The sequence below is a fragment of the Pseudophryne corroboree genome, chromosome 4 (genome assembly GCF_028390025.1).
Source record: "Pseudophryne corroboree isolate aPseCor3 chromosome 4, aPseCor3.hap2, whole genome shotgun sequence".
NCBI lineage: Eukaryota > Metazoa > Chordata > Amphibia > Anura > Myobatrachidae > Pseudophryne > Pseudophryne corroboree.
In genome coordinates, this window is record NC_086447.1 from 517,097,612 (window position 1) to 517,113,674 (window position 16,063).

A 16,063-nucleotide genomic window follows, 5' to 3' on the forward strand; every position below is an offset into this window, starting at 1 on the left:
GAGTTTTAGTCTGCATTTTAATGTATTTACAGTCGCAATTTTATCAGGGATACATAAAAAAATCAAGTAAGTCAAGCGCACCTTGTAGCCCCATCACCACTTACATAATAACAGGCTGCTGGCTCTCCTCTGTGTGAGGCACACTACAGTGATGTCACTATCATTTGCCCACCACATACATAATTTCTAGTGAAAATACAAATCATCATATTAAAAACCTTTTACTGAAAAGAGAAGCAGAAAGCATATATTGTGCTACACTATAAAGAATATATTATTACACGGACTCTGCTCAAATTGGGTTACCATCATAGTCACAATCTGGAATGTCAGTAAAGAAGAGATGATACTCTACCTTGGGGTATATTAACTAAAGTGCAGGTGTTTCAGGTTCTACTTATCATTTGTCTAGCATAGTGGTTCACAAACTTTTTTGAATCATGGTGCCCTACAGTATTAGAATTTTTTTCATGGCATCATTTTTTACTAGGCCAAAAATTACTTATTGAGAAATAAAAAAATGTATTCAATTAAGTAAATTGTGTTTACAGTATATACCATCCTCAGGTTCAGTTATGTGGCGAGGGACAGGAGAAACAAAATTTTGTATAGTTAATGTAGATTATAGTTAGTGTAGACAATAATTAGTGTAGATTAGTGTGAAAACACATGGATCCAGGAACGTATTGCATGTCCAAAAAAACATAGAGCAAAAATGCGAATTTTTTGGCTGAAAAATTTACTGTAGCTAATTGAATTCCCCCTATGATTGGAAACTACAAGCACTGATTTTGCTTATTACATTGGCCATAAATATTTTGATTTGGTCCTTGACCACCAACCCAGGGCACCTCTGTAAATGGATAATTTATACCTACAGTAGTTTGCTGTACTTTATGTTCTACTTTTCTTATCAGAAAAATCTGTGCTATACAGTACATGAAAGAAAAGATTAAGTAGTCACATTTGTTCAAGATTTTAAAAATAGTTACCCACATCACTATACAAATATGATAGTTTCCCTATTGTTTGGTATTGTCTATTTTATAATGTACTGTGTTTTCTTTTCAGAATATGTAAGATAAAAGTTACTTTGCAATAGCTATTCTGTCAATTGCCTTTCTGACATTACAAGATATTTTTTGTACATTTTTTAATTAATTGGTTAATTTACAAATAATGTCCTGTATTTTGTAAACACTATTGTGGATAGTTTTCCCAACACCTGCACTCATATGAAGCATCCAGCAAGTGATGACTTAAGGTGAAGGTTTTCATATCTAAAAATATTGTCATAAAGCTATAATTCTGAATGGGTAAAGGTAAATTGTGATAGATTGTTCTCCTGGATATTATATTTTAAGTGTTGTAACCTAAAACACTAAAACAGTGATTGTAATTTGTTTTTTTATGTTTTAATTTTGCAGCACCACCAAATTTAGATATCATCAAAAAGAATGTCACTTTGACTTCCTCATTAATCAACCCCTCATCAGATACTGAGACTGATAAATTTGGGATTCATCCAGGTATTTAAATTATTAAATTACATCCAAATATAATTTAAAGGTGTGTATCCTGCATCTTAAGATGAGCTATAGAACAATAAGAATCCAAAAAGAATATGTAGTCTACTCATTGTTAGCAAAAACAAAAAAATATACATTTAGTAATCTCATACAAATGTCTTCAGATTTATTTTAGCTAGTTAAGTACTGTATTTGACCAGTTCGACTAATATAATTAATTATGTGCACTTTATAGTGTTTGAAGCACCACAGAAGTGTGACCGCCTGTGTAAATGTGTTTTACCCATGCTGATTAAAAAAAATTCACAGTATGTGACACATGTTCATGTTTACTGCATACTGTACAGTCTGGTCAAGAAAAATAAATTGTGATTCTCATGTTCACATAACACCCCTATACCAAAATGACTTTGCTGTAGTCTATGAACTGCAAACTTTATTTGTTATAGGCTACGGTTTCCTAATTCCGGTTCACACAAGTGCATGTTTCCATAGAGTTGTCTGTGATGGAGCACAGGTATACTTTTTACTAATTCTAATTATTTCACTTGTGATCTGTGAGGAGACCAGGAAAATCTGTACCATGGATGTTCCCTGAGGACTGTATTTGGGTATTAGATACTGGAACAGTACAAGAAACGTAGTATTACTTTTCCATATATTACTGTATATCAAAAAGCATTTAGTCAATGCAGCTCCTATAAAGATACTGGTACAGGCAAGTTAACATTTATTTCCTTTATATTATATCAAAATGTACTCTATTTCAGCAGCTTAGATGTAAACTGGTGCAGGCAGGGCCACCGGGAAGGACAGGGGTGCAAGTACTAATTACCCGGGCTTGGTTTGTTGGAGTGGCCTGGCGGGTGCCTGAGTCCACCAAGGCACCCATTCCCTTACCTGACAACAATCTCTCTCCCCAGCTCTGCTACTGTGTGCTGGGCTGCAGATAGGTCAGAGAGGATTCTGCCACTGAGTAGCAGCATCAGTCTCTGCTTGTGTAGGTGAAGCATCCCCCCTGGATTTGCACCTGGGTTAGCAGCTCAAGGTGCCCCTTGCTCACAGCACTACATATACTTTATTTAATTTTTTTCTTAAAGGGGCATAGTCATGCCTCCCATGATAAGGCCACACCACCAAAAGTTTACCTGGGCCCAGCAGAGCTCTCTGCAGCATTGGGTGCAGGCTAATAAGTAAGGATATATTTACCTGAGAGTGAAAAAGAAGATGAGGAGGTCAGTTACTTCTCATTTCAGTTACAATATTTCTGCTATCCTCCTGTATAACTCCCAAGTTATACCATATAATATTAATCTACTTGTAGCCAACTACAATTGTTTGGCTATACATCCATTACACACTTATTAAGTACACAGTGGTATCATGTTTAAGTAATCCACATCAACAGTAAAGAGTTTGTGACAGAGACAGAGTTCTCCATTCCAACTCTTAAAAATAATATCCGACCTGAATTTATATGCCAGCAAGATAGTGAAATCATTACACTGAGGCTTTAGGCTGTCGTCAGTAATCGGGATACTTGGTTCCTAAATGACCAAATACTTGCCAACTCTCCTAGAAGCTCTAGGAGATTCCTGAATCCGGGGGGACTGGGCGGGGGCAATTCTGGCCTCCGAACAGAGTTGACAAGTCTCCTGGTGCCACCCACAATTCACATTGATAAAATGCACTACTGTGTTTCCTAAACTGTCAAACCTGGACAACCAAGAATGTTGCCCATGTCCCCCACCCAAAAGAAGCCATGTATGACCCACCTGCTGATGCTAATGTTAGCCTCCTGGCAAACTGCTAGTTGTCATCTCAAAAACCAATATTAAATTTGTAATGGTATCATATTTTTTTTTTTAAATAGAGCATTTTTATTCAACAAGAATGAACTTATTACAAACATTTCAGTATATACTGGTAGCACATAAAACAAAAACACTTAAAAAAGGATCATATTCAAAGACATGGGAAATTTTGAGAAACAGGGAGAGTGAATAAGGGGGAAAAGGTGAAAAGGAAGAGCAGGGCCTCATTTCAAGGGAGTAAGGCATCACTGTCAAACAGTAATATTATATTAAAATAACAAATATAATAATAACTAGAACCACTTGCCACACCAATGTAAGTAAACAATTGAGCTGTTTACTATTCTGGTATCTACTGACTTAAACCCAAACCCCTACACAATGATTATTATGTTCAGATTATTTAAGTCAGCTATGGGTACCATATTGTAGTAAAATCCTGGCAAGTTTTAACAAAGACAATATAAGGTCATCCATAGACCTGTAATGATCTAAACGAGCACACCATTCAATCATAGTGGGTATAGAAATGAATTTCCTGTGAACTGGAATAACTACCTTTGAGGCACAAAGTATGTGTCTAAGCAGTGTCTTTTTGTACTGTGCCTTAGGTATTTGTAAAATATTCAGTAACCAAAAACTAGGACATGAGAGCAGGTCCTCCTGGAGAATGAGACTAGCCATTTCTATCACCTAATTTCAAAGGAGCTGGAGGAGAGGACATTCTGACCATACATATGTAGCTGCGTTCATTGAGGTTACATCTTACCGGGACGTGCACTTTCCTAAATAACGGGGTGAGAGGGTAGGGAATGTGTGAAAGGTGTGGTTGTGAATGTTGATGATACCAGCAAGAGAGATAGTAGGACCTAGCAAGGGGTGGGATATTGAGGGGAAAACTGAGAGACAAGGCAACTCTGGGTTAGGTGCAGATAGGGACGTGGCTTTGATGTAAACCCATTGTTTCATGTCTGATAATCGTCCCCATTCCATAATTCTAGTAAGCAAAACTGCATGATAGTATAAGGAGAAATTAGGTAGTTGGAAGCCACTTTGGTGTGTCCTTATATATGATATTTTGTGCTTAAAATGAGGCCTACGACCTGCCCAAATAAAATCTCTAACTATGCAATGGAGTGCTGTGAACAAGAAATGTGGGATCGCAATAGGGAGGGTTTTGAAGAGTTAGAGCACCCTAGGTTGTATATTCATTTAAATGACATCTACCTAACCTGTCCACAAAATAATCTTAGAACACAAGGTAAGAAGATCCGATCGAAGCCTGGCGAAGAAGGGGGGGGGGGAATTAGAAGAAAAGATCTGGAAAAGATCCCTATGCAAGTTTACTCCAAGGTACTTAATTTGCATTGGGTGGTACGGAAATTGGGAGATAACTTCTATGTCCCATGGGCTGGTTTGGTCCATTGTGAGGCTAAAGGGCCACATACACTAGAATGATAATGCCCGATTTCATCCAATTTCGGGCATTCAGGCCGATAAATCGGGTGAAATCGGGCATTTTGGAGGTATATCCGATCCGATCCGATGCACGTTCCCGTGAGGGTCGGATTGGCTCCCCTAGATTGTTAGTGCTGCACTCGTGATATGTCAGTTCCCGCAGGCATGGTTGGCATTACTTACAATATACTGCATGCAAAATGTACCAAATTTTATGGAACCACTCGCGGGAGATTTCAAGTAAAATCTTCAGCCTCAGACATATCGTTGTAGTGTATGGGGCCCTTAAGAGCCACTGGTTTGGATAGATTAGCTTTAAAATTAGATAGAGCTCCAAAGCATTTAAACTCAGCAAGAAAGTTGGTGATAGACGTCAGATAATTGGTCACTACCGCTATGAGGTCGCCTGCAATAGAGCCAATTTGTGCTCCTTAGCTCCAATAGTTAATCCTGTTATTTGACCATTCTGCCAAAGAGCCCTTGCCAAAGCCTCCATAAATAATACAAATACAAGTGGAGATAAAGGCCAGTTTTGGCAAGTGCCACTGGAGATCCTGACAGGTTCCGATAGATCCCTATTAATCTTTACATGAGCTGAAGGGGTTGAGTAGAGAGCCTGGATTCTCTAGGATGCCACCTGTCCCAGGCCTAGAACCACATGCACACCGAATAAGAAGTACAAATCTACCCTGTCAAATGCTGTCTCTGTATCTGTTGAGAGTAGTATGGCTGGGGCCTTCTAACAAGATGCCTCAGTAATCAAATCTAGAACTTTCAAGGTGATGTCCTTGGCTTCATGGCCAGGGACACACCCCACTTGGTCTGAGTGAAAAAGGGCAGGAAAGAGCAGTTTGAAACAGTTAGCCATTAACTTGGTGACAAGCTTCAAATCAACATTTAACAGGTAGATGGGTCTATAACTAAAACATTTGGCTGGGTCTTTTCCCTCTTTAGGAATTACTGAGATACGAGCTAGAAGACATTGGGAGGAGAAGGGTGAAAGATCCAAAACCTCATTAAAAGCCCCAAGCATTAGGGGTAATAGAATGTCACAAAACATCTTATAATATCCAACAGAAAAACCATTGGGGCCCGGTTTCTTACCATTCAGAGTTGATTTACTAGCCCCCTCCATCTCAAGAAAAGTAAAGGCTGCTCTTATTCACATATCTCTGCCTCTGAGAGAGTGGGTAATCTTACCTCAGTTAAGTAAGTTTTAATAGAGGCCTTCTGGGACAATACATCTACCCATTCTGCCGGATCTTTTAAATTGTACAGTTGGGAATAATAAGACTGAAAAGCCATGGCTATTTCCTTTGTGGAGTTACAAACAGACAAAGAAGATTACTTTATTCGAGCAATCAATGTAGCTGCCTGCTGAGCACATAGTACCTTAGCTGACATCCTGCCCAATTTGTTACACCAAAGGAAGTAGTGGCTAAGACATTTGCAGGCATCCAATTTGATTTTATCCGACATAAGGTTATTGAGTTAATTTTGGGCATCCATGAGGGATTGAAGTGTCTCAGCAGAAAGCAAGGACTTATGTAAATGTTCTAAGGTCTGTTTCCTCTGCAATAAGGCATCCTTGTTAAATGAGTCACGTGATATAGCTAGAGGTATAGGTTTTTAAATGTAATAAAAGATCACTTATTGTCCCAAGTAATTGAGGAACCAACTGGCAATAGGAATATAATGGACCTAGTAATAACATATAATGTGGAGGTAATATCAAATATTAAGGTAAGGGAGACATTGGATAACTGTGATTATAATATTGTCTCATTCTAAATAGGTTTCCAAAAGCAGCAATATAAGAGCTCAACTAAGACTTTTAATTTTAAAAGGCAAATTATACTATGCTTAGGGAAACTCTAAAGGACATACATTGGGAAACATTGTTTAAAGGTATAAACACTGTCGAAATGTGGGACGCATTTAAAATGTTGCTAGACAAATATACGCATGAGTTCATCCCCATGGGCAACAAAGGTAAGAGTACTAAGCATAAGCTGATGTTGCTTAACAAGAAGGTAAAGGGTAGAAATGGGAAAAAAAGAGGCAGGCTTTTAAAGCATTCAATGCAAATGGAAATGTGGGGACATTCCTCTACTATAAGGAATGTAATCAGAAAAATGTTAAAAGTAAATCAGAACTGCTAAAATAGAAAACGAAAAGCAAATTACAAAGGATAGCAAAACAAACCCTAAACATTTCTGTAAGTATATCAATGGTAAAAGGCTAAAAAAAAGACACTATAAGACCCTTAAAAAGTTACATAGTTGTTGTTGTTGTTGCTGTTACATAGTTGTTGAGGTTGAAAAAAGACAGATGTCCAAGTGAGTCGGGCAATTTGATCATTGATGACAATGAAAAAGCAGGGAAATTGAACGCATTTTTTACTGTATGTCTGTTTTTACTAAAGAGGAAGAAATGCTGGGAATATTATATAATAACATAAATGATAATGCCCTATTACATAGCACTCTTTTGAGTGCGGAAGAAGTCTGTGAGCAACTAAGCAAACTTTAGACTAATAAATTCCCTGGACTTCACCCAAGGGTTTTAATGGAGTTAAGATCAGAAATAGCAAGGCCTTTATACTTAATCTTCAGTGATTCAAATACATCTGGATTGGTACCGAGGGACTGGCGAATAGCAGATGTGTTGCCATTACTTAAAAAGGGAAGCAAAACCCCTCCTGAAAACTATAGACCATCAAGTCTAACATCTATAGTGGGGGATATATTAGAAAGTATATTAAGGTACAGCATTAACAAGTATTTAGGGTCCTGCAAGATTATTAGTAGAACGCAGCATGGATTTGTGAGGGATATTGTAGGTCATGTCAGACAAACTTAATTAGCTTCTATGAGGAAGTGAGTGTGAACTTAGACCTGGGAAATGCAGTGGATGTGGTCTGTGAAAGCCTTTCCTAAGAGAGGTCGGTCTAGAAAGCGATATATGTACTTGGGTCACAAATTGGTTGGAAAATAGGGAACAGAGAGTTGTGGTCAATGGTAAGTATTCAAACTGGGCTAAATAATTAAGTGGTGTACCTCAAGGGTCTGTACTAGGGCCACTTCTGTTTAACATATTTATAAATGACCTGGGAGGTGGTCTTGAGAGCCAACTGTCCTTTTTCGCATTTGACACTAAACTGTGTAAAATAATTAAATCAGATAGAGATGTTAATTATGTACAGAATGACCTAAAAAACTGGAAGTTTGGGCAGCAAAGTAGATCATAAGGTTTAATATAGGGAAATGTAAAGTTATGCATTTTGGGACTAAGAACAAACTTGCAATTTATAAATTAAATGTGGAAAAGGTAGGAGATTCAGTAATGGAGAAAGATTTGGGTGTGCTGATTGACAACAGACTTAGTAGCAGTGCCCAGTGTAAGTGTGCAGTAGCAAAGGCAAATAAGGTATTAACATGCATAAAGCGGGGGATGCAGACAAGGAAAGAAAGTGTAATCCTGCCACTATATAAAATATTTGTACGGCTGCATTTGGAATACTGTGTACAACTCTGGGCACCACACTTGGAAAAAGTTCAGAGAAGAGCTACAAAATTGATTAAGGGCATAGAGTCGTTGGACTACTGTATAATGAAAGACTAACTAGGTATGTTTAAATTACAAAAGAGGTGACTAAGGGGAGATATAACATAGTAACAGTCGGTGAGGTTGAAAAAAGACTAGTAGTCCTTCGAGTTCAACCTGAATAATATTGCATTCCCTATTCTATTTAGGTTAAAGGCTATATCCTCGTATATCTTTTTCCATTACAAATTTGTCTGACCCATTTTTAAACATATTGACTGAGTCTGCCATTACAACTTTCTCTGACAGTATATTCCATATTTGTATTGCCCTTACAGTGAAGAATCCCTTCCTGCGCTGAGTACGAAATGTCCTCTACTCAAGCCTTAGTGGGTGTTCGCGTGTTTTGTGTAGAGGTCTCTTAGTAAACAACTCACATGATAGCTCCGCATATTGCCCCTTTATATATTTGTAAATATTAATCATATCTCCTCTTAGTCATCTCATTTCTAGTGTAAACATATCTAACCATAAAAGCCTCTCCTCATAGTCCAGTGTCTCCAACCCCTTAATCAATTTGGTAGCTCCCCTCTGAACCTTTTCAAGTTGTAATGTGTCTTTTTTTATAGTGTGGTGCCCTGAACTTTACACAATACTCAAGATGCTGCCGTACCAAGATTTGTACAGTGGCAGGATTACGCTCTCATCCTTTGTTTAAATTCCCCTTTTAATGCATGCTATCACCTTATTTACCTTTGTTGCTGCACTTTGAGATTATGTGTTGCTGCTAAATCTATCAATGAACACCTCCAAATCCTTTTTGAATACAGTTTCCCCTATTTTTTCACCATTTAATTGGTAGGTTGCATGTTTATTATTAGTTCCAAAGTGCATAACTTTACATTTTCCACGTTAAACTTCATACCCATCTCATTGCCCAAACTTCCAGTTTAAATAAATCGCTCTGAAGAGACTCCACATCTGACTTGATTACCCTACATATTTTAATATCGTCTGCCAATATTGACACACTGTTTTCTAGTCCTTCTCCTAAATCATTAATAAATATATTAAACAAGGTGGCCCCAGCACAGAACCCTGCGGTATTCCACTAATTACTTTAGCCCAGGTAGAAAACATCCCATTAATCACCACTCACTGTTCCCTGTTATCAAGCCAATTACTCACCCATGTACAAATAGTGTCACCTATACCAAGTTCCCTTAATTTGAAAATCAGCCTTCTGTGACGTACTGTCAAAAGTTTTTGCAAAATCCAGATAAACCACATCTAGATTGTCACTTACTATCTCATAGAAGCTAATCAAATTAGTTTGGCATGATCTATTTCTCACAAAACCATGCTTGTTCTTATTAATAGCATGGAAGTCCTCCAAGTAGTCCTGTATGCTGTCCCTTAGTATACTTTCCAATAGTTTCCCCACTATTGATGTCAGACTAACCAGTCTATAGTTACCAGGATGAAGTTTAATACCCTTTTTAAATATTGGGACTACATCCGCTATACACCAGTATTTAGGTACCATGCCTGATCTAAGTGACTCAGTGAAAATCAGATACAGTGGCCTTGCTATTTCAGTATTACTATCATTCACGTACTACTTCCTCAGACAGATAAGTATTAAGAAATGGACCTTTATCAATGCTATTGTTACTCACTAATCCCACAATCTGGTCCTCTATAGAAAAGAGAAACATTTGTTCTATATTTCAGTTTTTTCTTTGTTGTCATTTATCAGGGATCCCAGTTTGCTTTTAAATGGTCCTATATTCTTTTATTAGCCTTTTGCCATTTATGTACTTAAATAATTTTTTAGGGTTAGTTTTACTCTCCTAAGCGATTTGCTTCTCGTTTTCTATTTTAGCTGCTCCTTTTCCTTTTTGCATTTTTTGTTACATTTCTTGTAATACTGGAATGACTCCGCCTTCCAGTCTGATTTGAAAGCTTTGAATGCTTGTCTCTTTTTATCCATTTCTTCCTTTACCATTTTGTTTAACCACATTGGTTTGATTTTAATACTTAATATTTTTACTGCCCAAGGGGATGCACTTATGGGTATATTTGTCTAGCATTGTTTTAAAAATATCCCACATTTCGGCAGTGTTCTTTCCCTGAAACATAGTTCCCCAATTTATGTCCTTTAGTGTGTGTTTCAGCTTGTTAAAATTCACTTTTTTTAAATTAAGAGTCTTAGTTGTACCCTTAGAGTGCTGCTTTTGAATGCTAATGTCGAATGTGATCATAATCAGATCACTGTTACCCAAGGTCTCGCCTACTGCGGTATTCGCTATTATCTCAACATTGTTAGTTAGTGCCAGGTCCAGTATAGTCCCTATTCTGGTTGGTTCCTCGACTATTTGCGACAAGTAGTTATCTTTTAGCATATTTAAGAACCTTTTTCCACTAGCTGTATTACATGATTTGCTTGCCCAATTTCTGTCCGGATAATTAAAGTCCCCAATCATTAGAATCTTCCCCAGCCCTGTAGCTTTCTTGATTTGCATCAAGAGTTGCACTTCCTCAGTCATACTAATATCAGGAGAGTTATAACATGTCCCTATTAAAGTTTTTTTGTACTTTTCTTTCCCATAGAAATTTCAACTCATAATGTCTACACAACATCTCCAGTTCCCTTGAAAATACCCTCTTTTAAATATGGTTTTAGAAATGGTTTAACATAAAGACATACACCACTCCCTCTTTTAATAGCCCTGTCTCTCCTGAAAGGAGTATATCCCTCCAAGTTACTGTAGCTACTCAATTGTGGGAATCATTCTACCATGTATCCGTGATACCTATAATATCGTAATGTTCCTTCATTACATGCATTTCTAATTCCCCCATTATGCCTGAAAGCACACATTTTAGGTTAGTAATACCCTTATCTATTAGTCTATTCATTGGCATCCTTTCCCTTCTTACTTTAGTATTCCCTGATTTTCCAATTCTTGCTGTTCTTCCTCTCCCCCTTCTCCACCCCCATTATACCTAACACCTCCCCCCTTGCTGCACTCACTAATGATCTCATAGTTTTTTTCTAATCCCTCCGCCCAGATATCTAGTTTCCAACCTTCTAACCATCCTGCCCCCAGTACTGCTGCCCCTTCCTCATTCAGGTTCAATCCATTGTGACAAAAAAGATGGCGCCTGACTGAGAAGTATTTATGATTAATACTTCCAAATACATTAAGGGGAAATATTGGGAATTATCAGGTGAATTGTTTATAAAGAGATGTGTAAACAGAACGCCTGGCCACCCCTTAAGGTTAGAGTAGAATATCTTTCATACCCAGTGAATGAAGGCTTTTTTCACAGTGAGGATGGTAAAGATATGGAATTCACTGAGAAAGTTGTACTAGCTGACTCAATTGGTAAGTTTAAGAAATGGTTAGACAAATTTTTAGCAGAAAAAGAAATCCAAGGATACAACCTTTATTAATGAGATTAAATATAGGTTGAACTCGATGGACAAATTGTCTTTTTTTCAACCTCAACAATTATGTTACTATATTAATTTTCATTTCTGAAAGCTAGGTACTGGCTTTTGAAATATGTCCCTATTTGTATGAGCTTCCCTCATATTACACACGTGTCTCCCAGGGACATAACTTATTTTACTATGTCATCAATTGCCTCCTTAATCTGTTGTCTACAGTATGAGTATTGGAGAATAAGTTAATTTAACTGCCAGATATAAGATTTGGAGTTAGAGGTTGGTAAAGCAATTTTCAGTGAGATGGGGGCATGGTCTGTCCAGGAAATATGGCCTATTGTTGAGGCTATGGCCAGCTAAAGGAACCTATGGGAAATAAAGAGATAATCAAGTCTAGTATATCTTTTATGCCATTTGGGAGTAAAAGGAGTAGTTTCATGTTGAGGGGTGTTGAATAAGCCACACATCACAATTGGTGGTCATGTAAATGCTTCTTAACATTGCAATGGAATTAGTCTGAATATCTGGGCAATGGGTTTAGAGGAGTCAAAAAAGGATCTTGTCACCAATTTAACCTTCAGTGTGGGTCTGGGCAAGATTGAGCACCCTGTCAAAGACAGCTAGTTGGACTGTGTTTGGGGCATATATATTGACAAAGGTGAATGCCTGTGCAAATATTTTACAATTGATTAAGAGAGCCCGGCCTGGGGCCAACTGGTGGCAAACAGAATTGACATGTTGAGCAAAGACAATTGCTACCCCCAGTGTTTTGCAGGCAGGTAAAAATAAACACAAGGGAAGTCTATTTTCCTGAGAGATGGAGCAGCACCTTCTCAGAAATGCACTTAGGGTTATTCAGCATCAGTAGCAATTTTGCTAAAATTGCAAAACTGCTACTGGTAAAAATCGCTGCCAAGCACAGAGCAAGGCTGCCCAACATGTAAAGCACCACCCTGCGATGTGATGCAACTGCAGGTTACATCACCCGGCTGCCCCAAAAATGGCCATGACACGCCTGTATTTCCCGCACCACTCCCCACTAACGCCCGCATCGCCACCCCCAAACACCAGCCGTCAATCACTATGGGATCTCATCACACTGGGATGTGATCGCATTGTGAAACCCTGTGGACACAGCACATGTGCAGATGGTTGAAAATCCATCTGATCTGCATTTTGTGTCATTTGCGTGCAACGCACAATAGACCCCAATGTCCAGTGTTTCTGCTTTCAATTCCCACATACATTACTGTCTATTGAGGACCTTAACATTAATAGACACAATATATTGAAAGTGGCCATCAGGTGTAATTAAATTGTTAATGAATAATAATGCAATAATTTATAACTTTCACAAGAAGGCAAATTAAGTGAAGAGGTTAGTGTCGCTAATAAAACCTAAATCTATTACCCAGACCCTGACAGAAGAGGCACAAGAAGATAGAAGAAAAAAGGAAAGAAAAGAGTGTGGAGTGCTGCAGAAAACACCAAAATAAATATACAGTAAAATACAAAAAGAAAAAAAACTAAACCTAAAATTAAGAAAACACTGCTCCTGTGCAGCATAGTGAAAAAGGATCCAGTCCCCGCCACAAGGCCCAGGACCACTATATGTGGTGTAAAAGGGCAACGGGATAGATATTGAAGACGAAGCATTCAACACACACATTTGAATAACTAAATATGCAGTTAAGCAGCAGCACATGTGTATTGCAAATTGAAAACATGAAAACTCAATTGGTGAGGGAAAGAACTTTATTCCAATATACTGTATAAGTAACTTTGGCAATAGCCACAAAGTATCAAAGTAGAATAAGTCTCAGAAACATCCACCTCCATGAGGATGAGGCTGCATCCAGCCAAGTTGGACCCCAACAGCACGGGTGGTACCCGGAACATTTAAGTGACATTCAATGGTTAAAAGTGGGTACAAGATGTAACACTCCACAGTCATAACTCAAGTGAGGACAAGAACCAGACATAGGTGTTGAGAGATTAAAAAATGTCTTTTAGAAGGACCGTACTCACATGGACCAACACAAGGAGGGCAGTAGATTCCCCTTCTGTATTTAATGTTGTGGGATCTATAGCATCAAGTCAAAGGTTTCAGATGGCACCTGGTTTGCAGAGTATGCTAAGAGTTCTTGAAACACTTGAATGGGGCGGTCATCATACTGCAATCTACCAGAACCTCTGAGTTAACTTTTATGGGCATTTGGATTGTGGGCCCCTAGGAATAATGCTCTGTCAAAAACTATGGCTTCATTGGGGTCCTTGCCAAGGACTTCATTGAACAGTTTAGAGAGAACATCTTGAAGGCCTTGATCAGGAATATTGTCAGGAATGCCCTGGATACTCAGATTATTTCTATGTCCACTGTTATCAAGATCTTCCAAGTGGTCCCTGAGGTTCTGGACCTCTACAGCTTGCAATTTCACAGTATCAACTAAAGCAAAATTGTCTGCCTCTCTGAACACTCTTCCAGTGTTGTAATGCGAGATCCCCAGTGTATAAATTCTGTCTTAAGTGTAGCAACCTCCAAGTGTAACACTTCTTATAGTCCACCTTCCAAGGCTGTAAATTCTGCCATGGTAGGTATATTCGCATTAGTGGGTAGGGACTTGAAAAGGTGGAGGACCTTCTGAATATCATGTAGCTCATAAGAGAGTTCCTCCATATCAGCATGAGTCTCAGAGGTCGCAGACTGAGCATGTCACATGGGCCTGGAGATGCACACATGTCATAGTCTCTTTGAGATTGAAGAAAGCATCAGAGATCAGTGTAGGGCTAGGCCTCAGAAGTAAGAGAGACACCTATCAACACCCTTTTTGCTTCTGTTGACTCATGTACAGATTGAGATGGCAGAGACAAATTATGTAGGGGAGTGCACCTAAAAGGTTTAGTCCAGGATCCAGGGTAAGCAGAGAGGCAGAGCACATACAGAGGGCATCTACATCAGAACATTTTGCAGATACAGTATGTCTACAGTTTGTTGCAGTTTCCATGTGGAGGAGTTTAAAAGTGGTAGTAGCTGCTACATAATTAGGTAAATATATCTGCCAACCCCATGAATGCACAAAGAGGCCATCAGAAGAGTGAACATCCCAGCAATATATTCAAATGGCAAAGAAAGTTACAAAGGCTTGCAATTGCTGTGGTTGGCTACAGGGTGGCAGCAGATGATCACATAGATATGCACTAACAATTGCAAAACAGCCAGAAAGTCACATGGTAGTTATCACTGGAAGTTACTATATGGTATTAAAGAAAATATAGCAATAACAGTGCCAGTATCTAAATGCACAGGGGAGACAGGTGAGCATAGCAGAGTAATCTAAGCCACAGTAGCTAACACATCCAGTGGAATGCTGGATCAGGGTTAAATAGAGTACAGGATGGCCACCAACACTTTATAGGAAACAAGGAAGGTAGATCCAACATTTATGCTCACCCTCAGGATCCCACAGTGAGTTGTAAAATGGGACCCCACTTGAAGGAGGTAGACAGCTCCTGTCCCTACCTCTTTAGATGGTATGAGTCATAGAGAGTCATTCTGTGGCTATACTCGCTGCCAGTGCATGGGACCAGGTCACAGCTGTTGGGGCTGCAGCAGCAAACCATGAGGATGACCGCATCAAGGGATCCATCTGCAGCACTTTTCAGGACAGGCTGGTCAAGCGCTAGGACTGTCTGGTGGGAAGGGAGCCTTTGCCTGTATGGTGGGAAGGGAGCCTCTGATTGTGGGAGGTGAACTGCCAGGTCTCTCTTGGGAACTCTTTCTCCATAAGTCAAGGCCGCAGCTTCAGATTGTGGGGTAGTCCTCTGTCCAAGGGGGTTCTAAGCAATGGGTTCCAATGTATAGTTTGACATGTATTAGGTTAACATATAAAAGGGAGACAGTGCTTAAGGTCGACAGGTATAAAATGTCAACGTGACAATGGTCGACTCAAGTTTTTTTTGGGTTTCATGTTTTTACAACTTTTGCTTGATTTATTATCCATGTGGACTATGACTGGGAGTAGTAACCTGTGCTGAGCACAGCAGTAGCAAAGCAAGTTGCCTTTCCTGAAGCATGGCCAGCGAAGCAAGACCGCAAGGGTGCACAGTTCCACTGATTAGGCTTAGATATGTTTAAACATAGAAAAGGACACTGCAAAAAATGTAAAACAACTTGTGTTGACATTTTGACGACCTTGTAACCTTGTCAACCTTTGTGTACCTGTAGACCTTACCCATTGTCTACCTTTTACCTATTGACCTTT

At 38.9% G+C, this 16,063-nt stretch overlaps 1 protein-coding gene across 4 annotated transcripts in view; it reads left to right on the plus strand.

The window, feature by feature from the left end:
* Window positions 1-16,063, plus strand: part of LOC134911569 (uncharacterized) — a 301,968-nt gene that overhangs the window by 283,959 nt on the left and 1,946 nt on the right. For 2 of the 4 annotated variants that reach the window (XM_063919707.1, XM_063919705.1), the window contains one exon: window positions 1,428-1,529. The exons of 1 other annotated variant lie outside the window; for it this stretch is intronic. In XM_063919707.1, the coding sequence (XP_063775777.1) occupies window positions 1,428-1,529 (102 nt within the window). Of the gene's footprint in view, window positions 1-1,427; window positions 1,530-1,978; window positions 2,047-16,063 lie in introns of all 4 variants that reach the window. One more of the 4 variants, XM_063919709.1, reaches the window with a different exon arrangement.